The sequence below is a fragment of the Varroa jacobsoni genome, unplaced genomic scaffold, assembly GCF_002532875.2.
Source record: "Varroa jacobsoni isolate VJ856 unplaced genomic scaffold, vjacob_1.0 contig02682, whole genome shotgun sequence".
In the NCBI taxonomy this organism is placed as follows: domain Eukaryota; kingdom Metazoa; phylum Arthropoda; class Arachnida; order Mesostigmata; family Varroidae; genus Varroa; species Varroa jacobsoni.
The window spans coordinates 21,004-47,441 of record NW_019214865.1 but is presented as its reverse complement, the minus strand read 5'-3'; the positions used below and the strand labels follow the sequence as shown (position 1 = coordinate 47,441).

Genomic DNA, 26,438 nt, shown 5'->3' with positions numbered 1-26,438 from the left:
GATAAGGTACACCACTAGTGAATAGTGGAACTCGTCAACCGATGACCCAAATGTATACAAATTGTATATTGTACAAATCTAAGTTGTGTAACGCGGGTGCATGACTTTATAACATTTTCGTAATTATTTCTATCACTGAAACTTAGTTACCTAGAATTAATACCCAAATACTTACTGCATACCCAAAGAGTACTTACTGCAAACAGAATATTTCCTGTAGTCGAATTTAGTTGAATGATGCCACTTTGTTTTTCCGTTTCTTACACATCGCAAAGCACTCCCCGATTTTCAAGAAAAACGGGTTGAGATATAGGTTGAGTCTGCGTAGGTGTTTGCTAGCGTCGCGCTTTGACCTTCGCCTCTGAGCAGTCCAACGTGTAGAAGGGATTACGGTACGACGAGGGCAGAGTTGTTCCTCTTGCTCTCTGCCCTTGAAATCAACTCATTTTGCTTGTATCATATATAATGCACGTCTACAGACTCATTTCTGATGATAGTTCATAATCTAACCATCCTTTTTCTCCTGGGATAGCATTTCTTTAAATGTTTGCCCACCTTTTCCATGTATGTCCAATGTTGGCATCTCGCGCTTGAAGTAACGCTTCAAACCCTAAGGCAAATTCATACAAGGATTTATGCCCATATCAATTTTTGTCGGCTTTAATCAGCAAGCAATCAGGCTTCAACTACAGATTGGATAGGTCTACAAAGAGCAAACAGGTTTTGCCCACCACCCACCTGGACATCATCCGCTGTGTATAGTATTTGTCGTGGAAAAAATGTGTATTAATAGGATTCCTACGGGTAGGTTGCTATTGCCAACGGAAATCGTCTTACGAAAGCCGAAAATTCTATAGTGAGCTAATGGCATAATTTTAAATAATGAATTTATAACCCGTGTTCTGAACGAGTCAACGAGCTATCGGCTGCTTGCGGGATTTCACAGCTTTAAAATTCGTTCAAAAAAACGCAAACGACATCAGTGTCAAAAGTTATATATCTGAACTAAACTCTTCAAATCTTGAGCTATTTCAAATGATCTTGAAGAAACGGTCAGAGGAAAAACATTCTCACTATCGCAATAGCCAGAGTTGTGTAGTTGCAACTTCCGAATATTCTTTTCTTTGATTTGAAGCTGAAAATCTAGTTGAAGGTTATTGAATAATCAAAATAGATTTGGTTCACATAGAACTTTTATAGATCGGTACTTGCCACAAGTCTTTAAGCACAAGGTCTTCAATAAGGTTCACTTGAATGAATAACACAAAAGTAAATCCCGTATTACCATAAACCAAAATGACAAATAAAATCAAATGCGCGTTTACAAGTAAAATGATTTCGTCCTCGGCCAACAGCGTATACTCACCACGGCTGTGTAAGAGTTTTCGGTCCGTCCGTCCGTCCCCCCTTCGGGGTAACAACGTTGCTTCCCTTTTTCCTTAGCAGGACCACAGACTTTGTTCTCTTACGATGCTTTAAACTCTCTTTATCGATAAAGCTCCTATTATGCCTCATCACTGGAGATATTTTGTCGGATTCGCTGGCGACGCTATCTTTTGTCTACCGTATTTATCAAAAAGGTTCCGTGATAGAGTTTTCATCATGGCTCGGCACCTACATAAATATTAACCTATGTTTAACGAAGACATATCCCTCTACTGTGTTGGCTGTTTTGTAAAAAACCTCAAGGTCGAATTAGACATAGTCGGCAGAAATGCAAAATTAACAGACAGCAGCAGTAGAATGTCCTTTTCATAAAGTCTAGCGTATACTACAATATAAACGCTGTGCCCTACTGCAAACAATAGGGTCATCCTATAGATAAATTGTTATATTTAGTCAATATAACAATGCGTGCACATAAACACCTTATTCACAATAGGCCGCGCTATCAGCTTCCGTCTTCCCACGTAAAACCATTTTACTATGAGGCAGCTATGCCAGTTTTTTTTCCCTAGTAGCTTCTACCAGTTTGACACAATACGAGAGAAGAGAAAAAAAGGAGCAAACACAGGCATAAAAATATGGTATCAGGCAAAATACAACGCGCACTTACATGAACTCTAGATAAATTTCGTCGCGGGAAAGATCTTCGCGCTTAAAATTTCAGGAAGCATATCACGTTGCTCCGTCCTGCCGTAGCTCGAGGCGAGAAAAGTTAGCATATCTGCGAAATAAATTATTAGATTAGAAATAAATAGCGAATCCTATTTATTTCTAATCTACATACATTCCAATTTTTATTATCTATTTTTAGAACTCTAATTTAGGCCCAAATCCTTGTGAACAGTATTACAGCTCGATGGAGAAGAACCGATTGGCTTTACAATTACGGTTGACCTGCGTCAGTTTAAGATGACTGATCACTGCTGATTGGGGTGGATGCCTTTACCGTCCTGGAAGGCCTATCGATCGTCCGAGAGTCCATCATCCATCACTACTGATCGTTATCGCAGATGTTTTGCTGCTTCATCTTCCTTCAATCCGCCTCGGCCGTCGCCATATTTACATCCATATATAGCGTAAGTATTGAGTGTGTGCAGATAAAACCAAGTAAAAACGAAATAGAAAATGCAATGAGTGTTAGCACTGGAAATTATGTTGGTCTGGCTGATACTGTTTTGTTTACTTTAAAGCAGACGAATTATCATTGGTTATGCGTGCGCGCATAATATTGCGTTAACTTTGTCAATATTATCAGCTATAATATGCTTTCTGAAACAGAGTATCGGTATCAAATAGAGAGAGAGATGATTAGAGTGATGCTTTTATGGAATAAAACAGAAAGTTATTAATGATAGTGGCAGTAAATAAAAAACGACCAGTAGTATTGAACCGTGTTGTCGTACAGTTCGGGATGGTCACAACCCCATCCAGGTTACGACAAAAGCTTTTTTCCTTCAAAAAAGCTTCAAAAAAGTTTTTTTTCCAAAGAAATTCACTGGATAGCCCTCGAAAATCGATTATTGACCCAACCCGACAGCTGAGCGAGCTCTCTAAAGCATTTGAGCAGTTCGTGTCCCGAAAAATAACTCTATAATGACGCTGCGATCGCCGTAATCATGTAATTCGCACGTCTTCGTTGTTCACGTCACTCATTATTCAGTCACGATCGAGCATGACCAAGGACGAGGAAGAGAACAAGGATCTGTCACATAGAAACCTTTTGCACTCATGTTTGCCATCAGGTAAAAACATCAGTCAAATTATTGGCGAGCCTATACGGAAACAAGGTCGCGCCGACGAACCAACTCTACTTTAAGCTTCAAAACTGCCGAAACGCGCATCACTTAATTTCGAAGCAGCAGACACCTATAGGAGAAAAAGACCTGAAGAATGCTATGGGTCATTGAGACCCAAGGCGGGAAAAGGTAACTAATTCAAGCATTTTGAAGGAGGACATCATAAGATGTACCTATCCCGCGAAAGAGAATCAGATGCAATTTACAGAGAAAGATATCAAGAACTGCAACGTTGGATCGAGCTGTGCTAAAAGCAGCCTTAATCCTTCGTGGAGCCAGTTAATGCGGTATAGCGCGGGTACGGCCAGGAGCACTAATGGAGCACATTTTGCCTTTTTTGTCCAGGTATCGCTTTTTGCGCATTGGGGGCATAACCTGGAAACTTTTGGCGACCGCCCACAGGACCACAGAGAATCACCCCGAAAGTCACTTGTTATTCATTCTAGCGTCGGCGGTCTATTCGTTGTTTCTTGTCTACGTGAGTCTGTATCGGGTTCGCGCATGGAGCGTTTTAATCAAATCGCCGCGTTCTAATAGCTTGAAACAATTAAGCAATTAGGGTAAGCAAGAAAGGGATAAAAAAAACATAAGCAAAAGACATAATTTGTGAGGTATAACAAAACAACGGTGAGTAGTCGTATATTATGTACACCATCGTTTTCATAACTCACATTTGAACTAACGTTTTCTTCGACATCAGTACGCGCCAAATGAAAAAATGCTCTTCTTGCATGAGGAGTAATACAGGGGTTGAAAATAATCGCGACAGGCACGGTATCTCTGACTTTGAGTTCACTTCACAAGCGTTGTCATTGGTGCCCTTAACGGCGGCGTTTACTTCACCATTATCGATCAGATCGACTCTACTATAAGACCGCTGTAGCTTTTCTAATGGAATCTCCATTTCGAAATAAGCTTGGCGTTTACCGATCCGGGATTGCTTCTCTGTGTCCTTCTCTAACTCATTCGCCCGATTCCCACTACCAATGAGGGTGTCGAGAAGGAAGTACATAAAATCCTATCACCTAAAGGCCAATAGAACTCTGAGCGATAGAAAGCAAAAGAAATATATATAGAAGATTAAGTGTACCCAAGATAAGGATTCGATTATCCACAGCTAAGAAGCATCGTATAGAATGCCGTTTCTCGAAACTGGACTCAGAAGTTCGCTGGCCGGCGTACGCCCGGCTGAGCCTTCTTTCAACGGTCCTTCGACCTATCACCAAGCATCGGTTGCTGTGATCGTAACAGCAGGGTAGTTGTAGCGACGAAGAGGTGGTAGACGCACAAACCAAGAAAGTAATTTCATGTTCCTTCCGTACACTCCTATATAGATCTATAGAATAGGTTTGTAAATTTTGACAAAAGTAAAAGCAATTGCATCTACCCTTGAATCTACAAATTGAATACTTGGCCAGACGCAGCTGTTTAGATACGTATTGTATTCACGTCAGATAAGTTCAAAGTATGAAATACCAAGAAGAAAGAAGACAGACAAATTGCGAGAAACGCTTTTTGGCATAATGGTAATGCTTTCAATATGTATACAGCTATAGCGAAGAGTGAACGCCATGGTAATAATCATAGGAGACACATCGCGTCCCATGATGGGTGGTTTGTCTACGAAGTGACATTCGATTTCCATGATACTTTATATACATTCATACCTAAAGGAATGAAGAGACCGTCTATCAGCGAGTCAGATACTAGTTGACGGCTTATCGCCTTCCGATATAAAGAGAGGGTATGATTCCATTACATTGGTTCTCAGGATTACGAGTTGCCGTCCAGTGGAGTGTAGCGTTTAATACAAAAGCTACATTCGCCCAAGCGTCGCAAACGTGAAGACACACTCGAATCCTACACAAAACAAGGATGGTCACCACGTGTCTAATCTATTTCTACCATTAGTTTTGGGTTAAATGTTTGATATAACTATGTCGTCGTTCTAGTATAAAATCGCCTTGCCAGCTAGCTACCTAAATTTTCGGACATAGTAAAGCAGGTTTAGGAGCTGCGAAGGTAGACGCGTAGCAAATCAAAAGATTGCCCGAAGTACATGTATGACCGGTTCCGGCAAAAAAAAATCTAGTATTTGCCGACATCACGTTCACATAATTCAGTATAGTTTAAAAGCTTCCCTCCTGTAACATAAACAACAAATGAGCTTAACTGTATTATTGTAGTGCGCAGTCTCACAAGCAATTTAACTCGGATGTAATCCTAGGCTAATATGCAGCAAGAGATCCCTTGGGATAGAGTTTCATGGCCTCACCTCTCTACAGATATACTAGCAGTGCGCTTGAAATAGGGGGCTAGAAAGCGCAAGTTTTTCTCTATTGCAGAAAGCCACATACGAAGAGCGAGAATAACGAGCAGTAATTTTCCCCGCCAAGTTGGTTATATTGTTGTAATAGCCGAAGCAGTTAGAGTCGTTATTAGCGAAGGTTATAGTGTTGAACGACAAGGGAACACTCAAACGTTCTAAGGCTTTAAAAAACAGATGGCTTTTCGGGACGGCTTGACCGATTGATCTCGACTATCTAGTGCTGTCGCTACCACCGCTGCTGATGCTGGTGCTGCTGCTGCCTGAGGACAAAAAGCTTTATTAGAAGAGAAGTAATAGAAGTACCACAATGAACGTAGGGTCCGGTGTGCCATGTACGCTGGCGATGGTAAGGGGCAGCAGCCCGACCTCCTCGCGTTTCTCATTCTTTTTAAACCGATCGCCCAAGTCGATGTGGCCCTTGTCTTTCGATTAGATCCTACTACCATCTCCAACCTCGCAAGGGCCATTGGGTTCTGTGGGAACCGGAGCTTCTTTCTTAAAGCTATCATTGCATATGGATAGGACTACAAAAAGGAGCTACAAATGTATAGGAAGAAGACGATGAGAGAGAATAACTAGAAGAACTGAGAAAAAACCAGATGACGGCAACGAAGTTGGTGGATAAACGATCTTTGGGGCAAAGAGATGACAGGCAAATTACGAGAGAGAATAAGAGTCTCTCTATAAACGAGGGCACAAGGCGGGCAAACACGAATCGAAGGCTTCACTCTTCGTGGGGCAAAAAGAAGGCAATAAATACCGAATAGCTTTTCGTCTTTGGTTACGAAAGGAAACAATGGCCAATAAAACTGAAAAAGGCGGGGATAAGCAAATTGAGACGAATTCTAGGGTCGTTGAGGCACACTAGCGGGTGACAGCTTTCGTCTATTAGCGGCCGAGGCACCGAGGTCCGAACAGCAGAGAAACCAAAAACTGACATAAGATATACAAAAGAAAGAGGAAAAGGCCTGACGACCTTGTGGCTAGAGTTGTCCTTTTTACCGGCCAAAATGTCTTGAAGACGGCAGGTGTAGGGGTATCGGCAGGGTCGGTAAAAGCGGCCGTGATAACATCAACGAAAGCTAATCCCAATGGTAATTCTAACTGCTGCGATGGTAGTTCTCGCTAAACTGCAGAGCAACTCCGACGGTTTATTTAACTACATGTCTGTCTAGCCTGCTTTTTTTGTAGCTGACTTCTGTATCGCCGGAAGTTTCGCTTCCTGGTTATGTACAGGTACCTGTATGCAGGAAACTTTTGAGAACATCAATGTCTGCTTGTCTGGCCCGCCTCAGTGGAAGTAGCCGAGAGACCGGAAGAGGGATGAGAAAAGGCAGAAACAGGCAAGAAGAAGCGACCGAGAGCAAATTCCCACTCAGCACCATAAATTGAGTCAAAAATGGGAGGAAAAATTTTCGAAAAGAAAAAAGGCTACAATACGGGCCGATAGGAGAAGGACGTGCAAGGGAAGGAAAACCGTACCGCGTTTCGTTGAGTCGGGTTGAGCTAGGTCAGGATAAGCCGGTTGCACGCATTAGGTCGATAAAGAACGTGGAGCCACCAAGAAAGCGCGACCCGTGGGAGTGCGCAGGAGACTGAAAAATAAATTCGTTGGGAATCAGTGGGAAAACTGCGGTTACTTAGAGCTCAGACCGGGAAAGAGCGAGAAATAGATAAAAGGTAAGAAGGTTGGAGATATCAGAAAGCAAGCTGGCAAGGGGCGCAATTTAAAATTTGCGACGGCGAGGAAAACAGCATTTGGGATAAGAGCCGTTTGAGTGGAAAATAAGATGCAAAACAGGGAAGCGAGTATATAGAAATACGTGAGATAGTGTCTTCTCGCTTGATAGTAATGATACTATAAACCGAGATTTTATTCTCCGTTCTGAATCACTGTTTAGAATAACGTTTAAAATGCGAAAAGGCTTCTAGTCCAGTTAGCATTGTATCCAAGACGTAAGTTTTCTGTAGAGTTTTACCATATTTCACAGCTTCTCATGTTCTATGCTTTCAAGGTATCCAACTACCTCCGAAAATATCGGGAATTGGTGGAGCCGACGGAACTCAATTGTGGTACACGATCTCAAAAATGAAAACTCGAAATATATCCTCACACCTGACACACATCTCGCCCAACAGGCGTAACATCCTATCGACTCGGCTGGGTAACGATCATAATTAGATTGCATCAACAGTTTGATGCAATGAAATTATAATCGTAAATGAAAAGAAACTGAATATCTCTAGAGATAGTTACCTCAATGTCAATTTTCACCCTACGCATAGGTAGCCTGAGGACTCGTCCTAAGAAATTCTATGGTAGCTGGAGTGGGGCGTAACTGCTTCTATCAAAAATAGGACCATATGACAAAAGTACTGTACCTAATGTTGTAGGAACAGAAAGGTGTTCAATGCATATGGAAAATGCATACTAGACGTTTCGCCACATGCAATATAGCTTAAAAGCAACGGTTTATGTAGTCTAGCTATTTCTACACATTCGCTATTGTGTCCTAACTATACTGCCGTTGTTTAAGTTAACCGCGCACTCCTGTTACAGAGCGACCTAAGATTATCAGAAGGTAAGTCTGCAAGTGCAGAGAAGTTTATTGAGTTAGTTGTAGCGATCCTCTAGTAGAGGCGTCGCGTCCGACTTTCTAACACAATCGCGATAGGCATATGAATGAGTCGGATAGCGGCGCTATTTCATGATCATAATGTCTGTTGATCTGGTTGGAGAATTTAGAAGATACTTTATTTTGAAGATCGATAACACGTTGCATTTGTTACTTGCCTTTCTCTGTGAGATGTATCGCGCATCGTTTCTACCACAGATCTAGGAAGTAGTAGCACACGTACGTACGTGTATGATACCTATGCTAAACAGGATCTATTCCGAATCATTAGCATGCTAATGGAATTAACTTGTTCCACAATTTTCCTTTCATGTTCTGGGTCTCTGGCCGGCCATCTTGGACCAGATAACCTCTTGGCTATTTTATATACCTGTGTATTAATAGCTGTGACAGGGTAATTTTTGTTATGTCATATGGCGAATAGTGTTTGATAAATGATTGTTCCTATTTCTATTTCTCTTCTGATTCTCCTATTTCTATTTTCTTTATTTGCGTTGGAATATAGCGAATCAGTGGGTAGACAACCGCAATAAAAAAAAAAGTACATAAATGCTAAACCAGTGCTCATAATAATACTGTGATAGATAAAATAATTTTTTTCTCCTTCAGAGAGCGGCAAGGGACCTCGCCTTGGATCTCAGCCTGAGTTCTTGCAGAGACTTTTGTATCGGGGTTGGGCATCATACCACCGCCAGCACTGTCTGCTGCTTTCTTCGGCAGGCTTCTATACTAGCCCTTACGGCGACACCGCTAGCTGTCGAGTGCGTGCGCTTGTATGTGCGAGATTCTTCCGCGTTGTTGCTCAATACTTCTGCTCCTAGGAGACTGTATTGGATTCGTTTTCTATCAAACATACGGCGCGCGGCCACAAAGGCGACACCAGCTGACTCCCGACGCCGCTACTACCGCCAAAATCCAAATGGAAAGAACACGAAATCGAGGCAATCATTCGGCAGACCCAGCCCAACCAGGAAAGCAAAGCAGAACGGGTGGACTCAGAAAACAGACGGATACAAATAAAGGTAAGCTGGTAGTCTGCCGGCGGTCCCCTGATGCAACATAATCCAAGTGTCTGCCTTGCAAGTCCTTGCTTGGCGATGGCATATGTAGGCGAAACAGGCCAAATAGAAACGCACAATGGCAATAGTGAACGAATAGCAGTATGTCGAAGAGTATGATTGGAATTCGTTTAATTTTATTTCCTCTAACCTGGTCTGCGTTGTGTTTTTACTTTACCATCCCCTCTACTTTTCGTTACTTGCATCGACGATAAACCTGATAAAGGACGTGGGCGGAGGGGCAAACAGCCCGAGCAGAATGTGGGTGAGACGCAAAAGCGGAGAAAAACGAAGTTGCTAATTTTCTAGCTCATCTCGATGCTTCAGAATAAAAACAATTCCCTGTACAGCCATTGGGGGTAACCTTGCAAAATATGATGAACGTACAATACATCAGGAGGAGGTTATGGAGGATACTGGCGTTGTCGGCCGTATGAATGATCTTGGGTGAATGTTCTGTTTTCATCTCAGATAGCGTGCCTCTGGTTAGCGATCACTTTTTTCAAGTGTTCTGGCCTTATTTTTTGCAAAACGTAGCTGGGCTGGTCTAGAGTCGCGCTCAAATAGAAGCATGAGAGCGGATTTAAGAAAATAATGCACTACGGCAGATAAAAGGTGGATTCGTAAAAAAGGTTTGAATCCGAGATCATAGTGTGTGAGATAAACGCGTATCGACATTCGACAATTTCATGTTGATGCTCACTTGAGATATTTTGTTGAATATCGATAAGGGCTTAGCGCTTTATTAAATGAAAACGCTGCTTTCCAATAATCATGATAAGAGAACAGAACAAAATGTATCAAAGTATATATTCTCTTTTGCTCCCTTATTAGCTATATTGCCATCAAAATTATATATAATAATTATCGATTTTAAAAGCAGTAGTAAGTAATATAATCGAAACTTATCTAGTAGGAAAAAATATACAGAAACGAAACACTATCCGTATACTGAACCAGCTCTTCCTTTGGGCACTTCCGTTACAAAACACAGACGACCTTGTCACAGCAATGTCTCCGTTCGTGATATCGAACCTATGAGAGTTGAGACTGAACATTTTGGTGGACACAGTCAGCCATTACGGCGGCGTCCGTAATGGCGTCGACGAACGACGCTCTATTGAACCGTTTCAAATGCCAGATATCAATGTAGATGATCTTACTTTCTATCTATAGAATGTAGACATAAATCCGTGTACTTTTCTGTAAAAGGGCTGAGGCTGCTAAACACCGACTGGGCGATACTTAAGTCATAGAAGTTCAAATGGTAAGCGTTAAATTACTTTCAGGCCGCTCGAAAAGTTTGTTACAATGTTAAAAGTTTTGAAAATAAAAACAACAATAATGAACAGTTCTATCTTCTAATTCAGTCAGCTGAATATGGGGAATCGTTTGATGGAGAAAAAACAAGAAACTTTTGCAAAACATTAAGAATGATTAAGTTTCTATAAATTCGATTAAAAATTCATAGAATGAACCGTCCATAAAAATAATGAATGTTTCATGGCTGTGCATGCGAATTCTCAGATAACTCAACCTGAGATTAATCCAACCCGCTAACCTTATCAGATTTTTTATGGGGGTGGCAAAGGGAGGGGGTATGTCCGCCAGTGGTTTATGAATCTAAGGTAAACATTTTAACTCTGCTAATACTACTCTATGCGATATAAAAATAGATTACCATCTGTCATAGCTATATTAATATGACATGTATAGAACAAGCTGTGGTGTAAAATCTCGTGCACTTTTCCAACTGAGGTTTGCGATACCGGTAGGGGTACCGATAGGCGGTAACAGCATTCGTTTAGCAAATCAAGGGCCTACAGTTCGGGATCCAGCCGTCGTACTATTTCGATCTTTTATTTCCAATCATTTCAAGTATCTAATTGGAGATAAATTATCTTCTACCGCCCACTATGTTCTATAATAGCTTGTTTGAACCAATATTACTGCGCCGGCACATATTATAAGCAGTGGGGTATACGACTGTTTTTATGAGGTCTATTTATTAAAAGATCTACACTAGAAATGAGCTTAGTGGTGTACGATAGAGTGTGCAATTAAACATTTTCGGTTACAATGGAAACCTCGTAGATCTAATTGCGAGTTCTAATTGCGTACGGTGATATACGTGGACTGTGAAATTAATCTTTGCTAAAAATGACATGAATGCAAACAACTTTTTCGTCATAATTTTCTGCTTTAGTGAACCAAAGCATCCTATCCACAATCGGTCCTCTTCAAAAAATGGTTGGACACAAAAAATTGCAGAAATTGTAGAAGATTGTTGTTGAAATAATTATTGTAACTATATTCAATTTTTTTTTCATTATCTGTGTTGTAAAACAAAGCCGTGTACCACTAGGGCCACAGTCTGGTTACTACATTACTAAATTCGTTAGATTAGTAGACAACTCACCAAAGAATAAGATTTAAGATGGTTGTTTAGGGGGTCAAGAAAGATAACAGAAGGAAGACTTGCCCTGCATTTCGAACAACTGCTTAAATAAATACCCTCTATCTGGTAATTAATAAAAAACCGACCATTTGACTTACTCATTATAACAACAGTACCGTCTCCTCTCTTTTAAACACAATGCGCATGTAAGTTCATGCACATACATTTTTTGTGCACTTATCTGTTTAATTTACAGGTAAATCATATTTTCTGTAGCAAACTTGAAGTTATCCTTTACAACGCATTCGGGTCTATCAAAACGAAGGCTATATTTAAGCAAGTTGAAAAGATCGAGCAGAGATGGAAACTACAATATGGATCGCATTTCCAATTACCCAGTTTATTACCGAAGGATAGAAGTAAGTCTAGGTCGGCTCTTTCTGTCGAGAAGGAAATTTTTAAAAACGAACGGATAGAACTGTGTACGACTCACATTTTTGATGTTTGTAGACCGTGAATTTATCCACTAACGCTTTAAAGGTTAGATGATTTGAAAGCCTTGAGAGCTGTTTTTTTCATCCTTTGTCTTTGTTAACCCGAAACTTTGTTTAATAACACGACGCATTAAAGGGGTAGAGGGTGGCATCCGATTCAGTTTGTTGCTGTAACCTTTCGGGTTCCCTGCCATCTTCCGACGCGCTTTGTCTTATTGCATGCGGATTTGGAATTAGCCCTGCGTCATCTAGCCTAAGTCTGGCCTAAGTCACTCGAAATGTCTTTCTATTGAGACTTGTAGATTATGAATCAGGTCGTCCTTTGGCATTGCAAGAAGGCTGCTAACGTTTCGACACTCTTCGTAGTTGTATTCTCAAGTAATTCGGTTTTAAATGTGGAGCAACTTCTGTATTTGGAGAGTCGTTCGCAAATCAATTTCGACCGCATTAGGACAACCTCATTGTCCCCGCTATAATACACCACAACTTGAAATCTCGTCGTGTTCGAGCGTAAACCAGTCTTGATCCGTGCAAAGAGCCAGCCGACTGAAACGGTGCTTAACGGCAGTATATATTCATGTGTAAACAAGGACTCAAAATGGCTGAAAGATCTAAATTGTGTAAAACGACTAAGAGTTGTAGCTCATTAGGATGACCGAATTGGTGATTTCCCTTAAAAAAAGAACCACTAATACATGAAAAAAAGTGCAAGATCGTCAAACATTACCTGTTGCAATTTTTTATGAGGTTTCAAGTGTTTTACATCGCACCTATAGAGAATATTCCCATTTACCTCGTGGAAATCTTCGTTAAGCTGAAAGGTCTCGGAAGCTAAATGGAAATAGGTCGCGACAAGGACAGTTGATTTCAAACAGAAAGGATGTTTTTGATTTTCACGCTGATCTGTCTCGCCTAAAAAGAACTGATCTTTGCCTAAATTACGAAAATGATCGGTGTTTTAGCTATGCTATACGTTTGTGTGCATCATCTCTTGAACGAGGCTTCTCGTAGCAATACAGGTCTCGGATGAACATTCGCGAAACAGCAAGCTACGAGTCACAAAAGATAACCAATTTCTATATAGATATTTCACATGTTATACTTGAAAACCAGCTACGAACTGTCTATACCTCAAAAACTTATGGTGTTTTGAACATATTGTTTTTTTAGAGAGAAGAAAAGATTTTCTGAAAGCTTGTCTTTCAATGCATCAAGCTTCTTTGGCATTTATATACCCGGCAATAGACAATATAAGGCGTGTTAATGCGGTGCTATTTATAATTTACATAACTTCGTGGCTTACGTAAATATTGTTTCGGTTGCGTAGTAAAAAAAAGACCTTACACTTACTATTAAAAGCAACACTATCAAAGTGAAAAATAAAATTTAAAAAAATGGTAATACATATATTGGTACTTTATTCCAGCTCCATTTCTATCAGTTCCAAAAGTAATTGTTTCGAAAGTTCACATAAAGTTTTTTCATAAAAGTACCGTTTTTCTGTCAGAGCAGACTTTCAGTTGTCCCTTCAACATCAGGCTTCGGCACCGCTCTTTGGTATCGCTTAAAGAACCTATCCAATCAAAATACGATGCGAGTAATTGAGGGGGGTTAAGCACACCTAACATAAAGTGGACACTGCCTAATAATAATAAATCGAGTCTGCGGCGGGGCGCTACTAGGGTATATTGTCGTGGTCCATATCTAAAAGCTTCATTAGTGAAGACCTCAGCCAGCGTGTACCGCAAAGCTTGGTCACCTGTCGGACGCATTTTACATACAGAATGGACTGAAAATGCGACCGTATTCAGGCCTGATCGAATTACAAGAACCACTAGGTCTCAGTGCATAAAATCTCAATTCTAATTTTGTGAGTTCTGTATCTTATCAGTACTTTCTGTGTGGCGTTCAGAAAAACCCGTATTATAGTAGTGTTTCTACAAAACTAGATTTGATTGTGCTTCCTCATACGTTGGAGTGAATAGAGTTTAAGTTCGCAATGGACAATCTTAAACAAAGCATTTTAAATAAATCGGTCATAAATTTACGCACAGAAATGTTAGTTCTTACAGGCAATATAGGTTTGAAATAATATGTTAGACCAAAGAATGTTTGTTCGTGAAGAAAGCCATTAAATGCCGATTGTGGATGATAATTGGTACTTCTTACCGAAATTACGCTGACTTAGCTTAAAATAAAGAAAAAAAACCCGTCAGTGTTTATTTACATTTAAATTAAGCGAAGTCTTCCTATTTATTTCACTGATTGGACAGTGGCAGAGTTTAGAGCAATATCTATATATAGTCCTAAAATTTAAACGTCTTTTTCATGTTCAAAAGCGTGGTAGAACCTAGAAACTTCACCTAGGTTTCATACCAAGTTAATTAAAATTAAATTCGTTTGAATTGCATGATTTGCTATGAAACTACTTATCATAATGGCGCTCATGCTTCTATTATCGAAATACAAATAATACTAATAATGCCGGATTTATACCGGATAGTAAACAAAGGCTTTGTTATGTTCAAGCGTGATTTCACCATCCTTTTTTCAATACCGATTCAAAATAAGCGGTTTAGATGTCATAGGTTTTCGATGTGTTTTGTTTATTTAAACCGATTATTTGTTCACATACATCCCGACAGTGGGAAATAAACAATTAGAAAATCGTTAGATCAGCTTTTATTTTTGCTACTACCACGCTTGCCTAGTATTAACATTGTAATATATTCTATTTCAAATACTAGCTAATTAAAGAAAAGAGAGTGAACGCTTACTCATGGGAGATGTTATTGAAACACAAGTACACCTGGCGTGGTATACTACAGCTTTAAGCGGATTCGGACCTAAAAATAGAATGTTAAGGTACAATATTTTATCTAGTGTATATTAAACCGAATTATATATAGGTGCAACATTTTTATAACAATTATAACACTGACATGCTCGAACATGTTCAAATTTGGCGCCATTGTTGCGCGATCGCGGACGTTTTAAAATGTAAACAAATATGAGTCAGCTGGTGAGCCAATACGTCTTTCGTTGCTTGTCTGTGGGACTGTGGTTAGGTGTTGGTGTACGAGAGGGCGAACAAGTGGGCAGACAACGAAACGGCGTGACAGTGTGGGTCGTATTCATTTTTGTAAATGTTCTGCTTGATCTGTATGCGAGACCTGAGTGTTACCGTCGTGTGTGAATATTATACGTCGTTCTCGGTGTTGCCAATGAGATAGGTAGGCCGGCAATGTTTCTTCGTAATTCGTCTATCAGTTTCTAATGATACAACGAAAAATTTCGCCTTATTTTAGAGACCAAAGTGTCATTTCTTTCAACAATCTGGGGAATATAGCCACGCGAGTTTTCCTGATATCACTAATGAGCTCATGCCAGTCAATTAAGCCAAAAAAGAAGCCTTCGAGCCGTCTACTTGCATGGTTTTTCGTTTTTATTTATATTATTGTGGAAATACTGTTTACATATGTGTAACTGTATCAATATATGTCCAGATGGCTATTGTGTGAAATTTCCTTTAGGCAGCCGAACATACGCGAATGGTCGTATTTCCTATAACCATGTCAGTGTTGTGTTGTCGCAGCGAAGTAGCCGATTGAAAAAATATTTTTGCAAAGCGATGGGCGTCTAATGAGTACGGGTAGGTTAACGTTATTTAATTAGTTGGGACAAGAAAAATCGCTTTCAGCGTATATGTGAATGCATATTCTTCCAAATTTTAACTCATGTACTGTCTATTGTATTTCATTTTAATATAGCGGTGTGGGTAATACGGAATTTTTCAATTGTGAAACACTTAGAGCCATGAATGGCACAGTGAACTCGATCACTTTGAATAACCACATAATAATAATGTGTTGCAAGAACTATGAAAAAAGATGTGTTGAGGGCTTATGTGCTTCATATATGTAATACATGCGTGCATCCAAAAAATATATATATTCCCTACAAATATCTAACATATATCGATCAATATCTTGTATTACAGAGATTTGCTTTCTTTTTTTAATAAAAGTTGATTAATACTCCTCGCACGGCAAGGCCAGTAATGATGATATATACTTATTATTTGGAAAATGAGCAACCTGTTAACATTTTCTCTTCTACGATATGTTGAGATACGTTGTTAAGTCTTGCTGATTTCCGGCCTGATTATACAGAGAAGAGCAGCCGTTGTTAACAGTACATGTTTAACTCCTACTGTCGTTTCAGCCAGGCCGCAGTAGAGAGATGGACGACCTTCCGTCATCAGCCGATCTCATCGTCCTTGGCACCGGTCTTGGCGAATCGATTGTCGCGGCCGCTTGCTCGCGGATCGGCAAAAGTGTCCTCCATTTTGATAATCGATCCCATTACGGAGCGCACTTTGCCGCCTTCAGCTTCAACGACCTCAATGAGGCTCTTGACAATCAAGCCAATGCTACCAAAGAGACGGATAACAGCGTGCCGCTTGACAGAAGTATTCCTAAAGGTCAGCATTTTGTGCCGGCAAGACAAGTACCCTTATTTTCGAATGTCTGTGTAGAACTGCGAATACCAGAAGGCTGCGGATGGACAGAGGACTGTTTGCGGAAGGATTCCCGTAAATTTAACTTGGATCTTGCACCCCGTCTACTCTTTGCTCGGGGCAAAATGGTAGAACTGTTAATCTCATCAAATATTGCAAAGTATGCCGAATTCAAGCTCGTTTCGCGTGTGCTAACACTTAAGAACGGTACCCTCGAACAGGTCCCGTGTTCTCGCGCGGACGTGTTTGCAACAAAAAGTGTGAACGTCGTCGAGAAGCGGGCACTCATGAAATTGATGACTGCGATTCAAGATTTTGAAAAGCAAGAAATATTTGCGGACTGGTTAGACAAACCTTTCAGTAACTTTCTGGAGCAGAAAGAACTTCATCTGACCGATAACTTACGCCACTTTATCGTTAACTCAATAGCGATGTGTGATGAAAGCACGCGGACAAGTCTGGCCCTGGCCAATGCGAAAAAATTTCTTCAGTCACTTGGTCGTTACGGCAACAGCCCGTTTTTATGTCCGATTTATGGTTGTGGCGAGCTGCCTCAGTGCTTCTGTAGATTATGCGCGGTGTTCGGTGGTATTTACCATTTAGAAAGGAAAACCGACGGCTTTCTGGTTAATAACAATGACAATAGGATCGTGGGAGTAATCTCCCAGGGAAAAACATTTACAGCTAGCCATGTCATCGCCAATCTGGATACGTCACCTCAACCGATGGCAGAAAGCATCGAGTATGTTTCAAGAGGAATAGTGATTGCTTGTGAATCGATGCTTCCTCTTGAAAAAGAGCAAATCACGCTATTACGCGTGCCTCCTGAGGGAACGCGGCAAGCTGTCACTGTCATCGAGCAAGGTCCAGGAATGATGGTCTGTCCAAAAGGCCTCGTTGTTGCGCATTTATCTTGCCGAAAAGGTGAATTAGCCACAGCGCAAGAGGATCTCAAACCGGTAGTTGATCAGCTTTACCCATACGACAAGCAGGTGTGGGTAGCGTACTTCAATACGCCAGATACTGCAAGCAAAGCTTACTCGATTTCTGGTGACATCCACAATCTATTCACAATGGCATCGCCTGGTCTTCACTTGGATTACGACTTCCACATCGATCAGGCACAGCACGTCTTTTATAGTATGTTCCCAGAGGAGAAGTTTCTGCCAAGAGCACCAGATCCAGAAGAAATTATTCTGGACTTCGAAGAGCCTAGCGCAAAACCCGCTACCGGTGGGGTTGAGCAATCGACTGCTCAGTGTTTAGATGCGCCTGTATCGAATTTAAATTTAGAGAGTCAGCCAGGGAAAGATCAACAAGATGAAGCTTTAAATTGCGCCACGAATATCCGAGAAGATGTCGAGCAAAATGAAACGGGCATGAACTAATTAATGTTAATTTTGTACTAGTGGACTTACCTTGTGAAAATAACATATTTCTCTTTTTTTTTTTGTTTTCAATGCATTGTTTTTAGTTACTACATGGATAGACTCGAATATAGGCGCCATCGGCAGGCTATAAACAAGTTAAAATTTCTTCTCAGATTTTGCTTGGCTTGTGATTGATAACATTAAGAGACTATGCATGATAGACATTGACGAGCAAAACTGTTTTTTGGTTAAAAAAAATCGTTAATATTTATAACACATATAGTATTTTACATGTCAGCTATGACGAAAATCTGGTCTTTGAATTGTCTCTAATAATAAAAGCCAATGCATCATACAAACTGTTTGTGTTATTACTATTTAGAAAAACACAGTACTCAACAGATGCTTAGTTATGCTTCTTTTTTTATAAATTTACTGCCCGAAAGTAGTATCAAATGAGAATGATCAAACCCTTTGCACCTGTTCAAGACAAACGGGGCTATATGGTGACCAACCGATAAATGGGGATACTATTCGAGACCCACTGTAAGGTAGCTCCAAAACGAATAATGTAATCATACTGAGCGTTTTCGTAAGAGACGTTTAATCATGATCCGGAGAAGAAGTCTTGTGATTCTCATCCGCAATGGACACTGACGGCAAAGAGAAACTGTGATTCTATCACAGAACACAGCTGTTTGTCGAATATACTACTCGGGTGATAGGGAACAACCTTTAAACTTGTCATCTATAAAAGTCAAAAGGCATTCTAAATTCTACTCGAGATTTGGCGAGCTAGACACCCGTGGCGTTAGATATAAAAAAAACTATATTGTTTGAGAGTCCATAATAATGAGGATATACTGACTAGAGGAACAGACAGAACCAGCAGAAAAATAAATGAACCTAAATTAGCGACCTTGCTTCGATCAAAAACAGTTGTACACGTTAGAAAGCAGTAGCTATTTCTATGAATTGTGTATCTACTTGAATTACTCGTTTAAAGTAACAGACCAGCAATGCGAAATTGGTTACTTAATGTACGTAGAAATTAGCTTGTTTCGATATAATCAGAACATGAGACAGGCTGTGATTTCGATAACACTGCATGTCCGTGATATGTGGAAGAAGCCACGTGCCGTCAAAAATGGTGATTTGAGCGTCCACTAAGTTATTATACTCACTGTGTACCATGTATGCATATCTGAGAACTAATTGCAATACTCTCACAAAACAGATTTATCCTTAAAAATGTTTGCTGGAAAACTCACTGTCTGTTGCAAAGAGGAGAAGGGACCGACTATATGCCTACAATTAGGATACCAACGGATTCACAGTTTTCAAACAAAAGTAACTAAGTTTAAAAACCATTATTCTAACTAAAGGCCGACCCTCGCTAACCACAGAGTTATGTCTTAACTAACTATAAGCGTATATTTTTTCCTTTTCCCTTATATTATCTGTAATCTCCACAATCCTTCGCAATTTCTTAAATTTCTTTTGGCAAATCATCACTTGTTCGTTGCCCGTTTTATAGAAGCACTGTCTCTCCGTCTCTAATAAATGGTCCATATAGAGATGTACCAAATGAGAATTTAAAATAGACGTACAAACTTTCGACCTTCTAAATCTGCAGTAGCTCAAGAGTTGCTTGCACACACAAGACTTTATTGCTTGTCTTTGGAGCTTCAGTTCCACGGCTGTGGAGCGCACACATTTGGTTGGCTCACATTGGCTCAATAGGCCATTTCTAATTAATGTTACAAGGTAACTATGTATCTGGCTGCTTTCCGCCGTGTGTATGAAGGTAACACGACAAAGTAGTGCGTTTCATTACTGACTAGCAACATTTATATGTTGAAAAATCGACTTTAATATATCTCTAAATGTTTTATTATTTTTGTTTTTACATAAGCAGGATACCTGTGCATATCTTTGTCCCTAAACGGAATTGGTATTAGCTTTGATATTTAACAGACACGATTGAGGTAAAGCGGAACTATCATATTCGAATTTTTTGTGGTACATTCCTTGTCATGTAGAATGGATCAAAAACTTATCCCAAAATAACTTTAGTTCATTACATATATTTTTAGTTTTCTGTTAACTAATTGGATTAACGATAAAAATAATTAAAAATAGGCGTTTGCAGTAGCACCCTGTGTACCATCACACATGTAGCGCTGTGTATGTAACACATAAATGTGGTTATTTTTTAGCTAATCCATATAGAGGACCTAATTGAAGCTTTGTCATTTGGCTAACGTGTTCGTTTGGCTCTACACTTACCAAGCTCATTTCATTCATGCCGCTTAATGAACTGTGTATAGACAAACTGCCCTCAGACCTCTTGAATGTAGGTAATAAGCGACACAGAACATGCTATTATTGTTACTATTATATACAAGAATATAGTAAACGAAGCCTAAAATTGAAAAACAGCTTTTTCAATGGCATCGTATAGCGCATCGCTTACGAAGCCGACTAAATTTGCTGTGAAGTGTCTAGCAAGCAAAGATGGATCAACTTAACTGAAATAAACACACACGTTAAATGTAGCGTATGCTGCCCTTCGTGTGAAAGCATTCAACGAACCATATCCCAAATAGGCTCTGCATTGATTTGAATCAAGTTTCCCATTCACTTTTGTTGCAGCCGAACGACCATGTTTTCTGTAGCATATGCTGTGTATTTCAGTTAATTGGCAACGCGTACACAACGATATCCAGCACGGTGCGCTGCAGTCTACCTAAAGTCGCCCCTCAGCTATTGTTACTGTTCGCGTCTTCATGCATGCGTGGCATTTCATGCAATGTAACGTGCTGCCGAACAATTTTGTGAGCCTACATAGTTAATGTCTATGCGTGAATCGACGTACACTAACGACAACACGTACCTGATTAATATAGGTACAATTAGCCAAACCAAACAAACAATCTCGTGATTAACTGGATTGACAGTTTTATCTAGATCGTTTATCGTTCAATAGGGCTTGCAACAGTTAATTTTGTGTTTTGTCATTGTTGAATAGGAGTGTCGTTCAAGATGCCTACCAAGGCATTAAGAAACAGGCTTGTTGGTGCACTCTGGCCGCAGTCGTTAGCAGGACGTGGTTCTAGATTTCTTACGCCAGATGACATTGGGCGACCCAGTAAGGCCGTGCGCACCGTCCATTGTGTATGGCATAAAACGCAAGGCCTGCTCGGGCTACCAAAGCCTTGGATGGACCGATGGAATCTTTTGCAGCAGGAGCAACAAAAGAACAACGAAAACCTATTTGGTCCTATTCACAACGAGTCAAAAAGTTCGATTTCTTACCGGGCCAAGCGGAAATCTATTTATGTTTATCCTGATCTTAAAAAATGTCCACCAGACCCCCAACAGGCTCGGAAAGCGCTCGAGGTTCTCAGTGAGCCGGGTGAACCTGTAAGCAAATATGAAATTCAGGAAATCATCGGCGGGGGCGGCTATGGAACGGTGTTTTCCGCGAAAGAACGGGATAACGGGAAGGATGTAGCCATCAAACAATGCGATCCACACTACGTATCAAAGCTGCCTTCGCTTTTTTTGAATGAGCTATTAGCCCTAAGGATATGCAAGCACCCGAACGTTGTATCGCTTATTGCATGCCATATGGCGTTTCCAATTGATGAAGATAGTAAACTTAGCAACAACCTAAGTATTTCGGTTCGTGTCCCGTTTCTCGTTATGGAGTACATGGAAACATCGCTCTACAATCTGTTGAACCTGGTCTATCCGGCAAATAGTTTGCCTGAGAAAATGGCTACGTTCGTTATGCGTGAAGTACTTACAGGAATGGCATTCCTTCATCAAAAAGGCGTAGTCCATCGAGATCTCAAATCCGATAATATACTTCTATCGAGAAACGGTAAAGTAAAAATTGCCGATTTCGGTCTCAGCTGCCGGTTTGCCTATCGCGACGAGGAGTTCGAATCGACTATAGGCACCTGTTTATGGATGTCACCAGAAATGATTCAATGCAAGCCGTATACGTTTCGAGCCGATATTTGGTCTCTGGGCATACTGTTTATCGAACTCATAGACGGTGAACCACCTTACATGGATCTACTTAATGGAGGAGAAGCTAAGGACGCTATAATGAAGCTTATCATTGTCCACCCACCAGTGCGGCCAAAACGAGAAATTTCGCCTGAGCTTGAAGACGTTTTTAGGGCAACGCTTCGATATCGATCGGAAAGACGCTTATCATGTACGTCGATCCTCATGATGCCGGCGCTACAAAACGTATCGTCAATGGATCGATTTGCCAGTTACGTAAGCTCTGTTCTCAAATTTTAACACTATATATACGGCTGCAGGCAAAATAGCAACTCTGACTCTATGCACCATCTCGTGGTATGGTACTCTTATTTTATTTATTGATTGTTCTGTATGTATAAGGATCAATAATGCACATTTGTAGCTTGACTGAATCTTTTCTGATGATAATACAAACGGACTTTACCTCACATTCTGCGTATCGCCACTGAACTAATTGTTTCCATTGTGTTCAACGTAATCGAGTAGTCGCAGTGGTGTGGTTTAGGGTGTAAGGGCCGCAACGATTCGTTTGCTAGTTGATAGACACCGTGAACAATAAACTTAATGTATTGATTTACGCATGATACACTAGGAACATGTTGGATCAAAAGATTTGTCTTTTTTGTGCAACTCTTAAGCTGTATCGTTCCGTAATTGGTTTCGCGTGGCCAGGCAATTACTCAGTTTTCTTTAAATTCTAAATTATGCGAAATTTGTTAACTTTTGCTTGACCAATCACCACGGATAGTGTCCCCATAATGGTACAGTACTAACGTGTTTTCCTACTAAATTTGAAGACGCCTAAGGTAGCTTAGATTCAATATGTAGTTCGTTTTGTGTTGGCTCAACCATTTGAATTAATATAGTATAATGATAACTGCAGTACCGCACGTAAAATCCAATTTATTCATTTGTTCTAAACGGCTTTAAATGTATTCATTATCCTAACAGCATTTTTGATGTTTCAGCGTTCAATCTCTTCATAGAAATAGATGTATAGTATAATCGGTAGGGTGCCTAATTCTAGGCATTTTAGTGCTTTCTTTCCCGTGGCTACGTCTTTTGCAGCCCAATATGCTAATCGCTTCATATCCCTGCTCCGACTGACCACTTCCGTAATCTGAGCACTGTCATCTGAACACACGTCATCACAGTCATCTGACGATTTTCGCGTTTTCACACTCCCATCTATCGTCGTACAACATCCTCAACATCATTCTTTCGTCGAGTATTTATAGTCTGGCGATCCTCGTGCGATATCCTGTATGACACACATCTGATCTCCATTCCGCTAAGCTTTTTTTGATAACGCTTCATGGCTAAATCCTCTCTTCCAGTCCTTGCTTCGAAGCGGGCGACCATGCAGACTACCTTTCAACGCCACTTCAATACTAACGGTTGCCCCAGTCTGCGTTTCCGGCCTCGTACTCGAACAGCCAAATTTTCAAATTTAATTTTTCAATGAGTTTCACAGATTTGTTCGGGGGCGAGTTTCGTCACTTGTACGTTATAAGGGACTGGATCGTCCAGATTGACAACATATCGACTAGAGTCTAGGGCACTTATACCCTAGCTGCGTTTGAAATATCGGCAAACAAATTATTTGCATTCTCAAAAAAAATATATATATATATTTATATATACATATATATGTGCATTAGTATTTACATATTATTCTCAAACATATATAGTTTCTTTATTCGAGTCCATATATGTAGAAAATAAGCGTAGAATATATCGTAGGCGGGATTAATAAAAAATAAATAAACAAATGACTTTAGCACGCATTTAGAAATTACGGAAAAAAAACTACCATAGCTGGATTTTTTATTTAAAAAAAATATTATTCAACAGCCAATCGTTGAATTTGGTCTGTAAGTGTATGTCAAAGGTGTATGTTCACAGCTGAATTTTCTTTATTCACCCACGTTAGTTTTTGGAAGTCATGGTCAGTTTGCCAGTACTAACACGCTTTTAGCAGGAGATTACCAACGCGATCAAAAATAAACAGCCCTGCCTTGTTATACTTCCAAGTGTTGTAGCTGCTTTCAACGGCTTAGGCCTGTCGAATTTCGCGCAAAGATTAGAATGAGTGGGGTGCACACCAGTGACAATTGATTAGTCCAGATTATTTCCCTCTGCAAAAAGTCAGCAGGCACTTAACATTCGTCGAATTAGGCCTTCATAGGAATAAGATTTTTTACGATCATTTCAAGATTCGGTTTCCAGGTTTTACATGATCATCTGCTTTTCAAATTACATTCCGCTTAAAATATTGGCCAATAATTATCTGTAATACTATCGCTTCCGTGAGTGACACTTCGATGGCTTTTCATATCGAACCTGTCAGGGTCGCCTGAAAAATACAAGTAGCTCCTGTGCATGTCATGGAATCTATTGAAGCTTTCAGGATATTTCGTTTTCTTATTCATATTAATAAAACGGAGTCTATACTGTTCTTCTCGCCTCGGAATGGTCAATGCGCAACATGTACCACTTGGTAGAGCTCGGCTTCCATTGTTCCAGAGCATTAGATGATTTGGGATCAATAATTTAATTGACACTTGTATGCCCAAGAATCAAAACAACAACGAGGGACATCAAAATGATGGACTTGCTTTATTGCTCAAACGTCTAAATGCTCTACTATTATTGCCGAACTGAAGACTAGCAGAGAGAGTGCTGCCGCAAGTGAAGTTCTTCATATTGTTAATAAGGTGCCATTGCTGTCTGTATTATTTTGTACACTCTTAATGTGAAAAGGTTGAGAATATCTTGTAGGGTTCGGATCGTCCAGGATTATGTTTTGAATGTAGCACTTGGCAGGAGCCATAGAGCCTTCCTGGATGACTGGGTACCTTGAACAAACTATTTTCCATAGATAAAATGTCACGCCTGCAGGTGTTTCTGCTATTATACTATATGCAAAGTGACATTTCTTTTCCATTACTTTTAAGGGAGCTTGGATATAGTCAAAAATGCAGTTCTGTAAATAAACGGTTGTGTATTATAAATGGTAAACACAGCGTTGTGTATTATACAATAGAAGAATAGTCGAAGTATTATAGTATTACTTGAATTAAAACAGATACCGATACAATATTCGGGACAAAGAAAAGTGTGTGTGTTTAGTTATAATTAGCGTAAGATGGCTAAAATCTCTTACTACCATGACAGATATTTACAGGTGAGACCTGGCCTCCATAAACGAGATCGACGTGTTGCCTCTTCAAGCATTTAGAAAAAGTGTCACGTTATCAAGCAGTATAACAGTGAAACAATTTTCCATATTGTTTGGCTGAAGTAGATTCGCGATGGTTCCCTAACTTGGGCAAGTTAAACGCTATAATATTTATTTCATAACTCACGCCTCGCGAGTCGCGCAATGTCAGCGACGCCCGTTTGCTTCTGGCGAGTTTTGGCTCCCAAGTATCTGAACCCGAATGCCGAACAAGAGGCAAGTTTGTTTATTGCCAGTTCCTTATATGCATTTCACAGCCGTTCGCAATCGACACTTGGAGGCCTGGATGAATATTCAAGACATTTTGCTCACACTCGTTTGTTCTCATCTTTACCTACACGCAGTTACTACTTTTCTTCGAGTCTAGATAAGAAAAAAAGAACGCATCATTGATGTGTCGTGTATCTCTACGGTTGTCCATCACCCAACCGCATTATAATCTTCATATGCGAGTAAACACATATTGCATTTTGAATAACTGTTAAATGTTTTCTTTCTGGCGCCGAGTTTCTGGTTAGTTCTATCAACCAGTGGTTATTCGATGCATGCCGCTAAGCTCGTATAATGAACGGGTAGACGTTAGCGATGAATAAATCTGACAAACAAATGATTGAGCTTGATTAACAGCTAGTACCTTCCAGAGCATGCTGGTGATAAGCCGGTACGTATACTAATAATATGAAAAGTGCTCTTTAGCTTCCTTCGAGTTTTGTAACTGGGATTTTTTTTCATTCACTCGCTTGTTATGCCAGAAAGAAACGTTAGATAAAAAGTAAGAAACGTTGAATAAAAATACATGCAGATGCTTCTATTATACGATAGAAAAAAGCGTTAAAAATTGAAAAACTATAGGTCGAGGTTTTAGATGCACTGCCTGTGTATCGCTGCATTGTACTAAACAATGTAGAATTTCTATATTTAACTCTAGACAAAATTTTCTTGGCTGTTGTTGCGACCGAAGGATGTTTGCAGGGCACGCGCGAACCCAAACTCTGTGCATGGCCTTTGTTATACATTTGGATGAGGAACTTTTCAAATTTGTCTTATTGAATGCCAAAAGAAAGAGGATATGTGCGCGACCACCGCGAG

General features: G+C 40.1%; 2 protein-coding genes and 1 long non-coding RNA gene across 8 annotated transcripts; all 3 read left to right on the top strand.

Moving 5' to 3' along the window:
- Positions 1–2,297: 2,297 nt before the first annotated feature.
- Positions 2,298–3,660, top strand: LOC147751840 (uncharacterized). The gene is made up of 3 exons (XR_015315776.1): positions 2,298–2,522; positions 3,189–3,371; positions 3,588–3,660. It is a non-coding gene; the product is annotated as an uncharacterized LOC147751840 (long non-coding RNA).
- Positions 3,661–9,121: 5,461 nt separating this feature from the next.
- On the top strand, positions 9,122–18,405 carry Rep (Rab escort protein). Of its 6 annotated transcripts, XM_022854148.2 has the most exons (3): positions 15,199–15,390; positions 15,691–15,809; positions 16,382–18,405. In XM_022854148.2, exon 3 carries the CDS (start codon positions 16,400–16,402, stop codon positions 18,062–18,064), a length of 1,665 nt encoding a protein of 554 aa, XP_022709883.1. In that variant the 5' UTR covers positions 15,199–15,390; positions 15,691–15,809; positions 16,382–16,399; the 3' UTR covers positions 18,065–18,405. The 6 variants fall into 6 exon arrangements, with proteins under 6 accessions (XP_022709886.1, XP_022709883.1, XP_022709884.1 ...); XM_022854151.2 differs by lacking the exons at positions 15,199–15,390; positions 15,691–15,809 and adding an exon at positions 9,122–9,229; XM_022854149.2 differs by lacking the exon at positions 15,691–15,809 and having other exon boundaries at positions 16,386–18,405.
- Positions 18,406–20,851: 2,446 nt separating this feature from the next.
- Positions 20,852–22,718, top strand: LOC111272596 (uncharacterized). Its single transcript, XM_022854145.2, has one exon. It carries the CDS (start codon positions 21,092–21,094, stop codon positions 22,364–22,366), a length of 1,275 nt encoding a protein of 424 aa, XP_022709880.1. The 5' UTR covers positions 20,852–21,091; the 3' UTR covers positions 22,367–22,718.
- Positions 22,719–26,438: the final 3,720 nt, after the last annotated feature.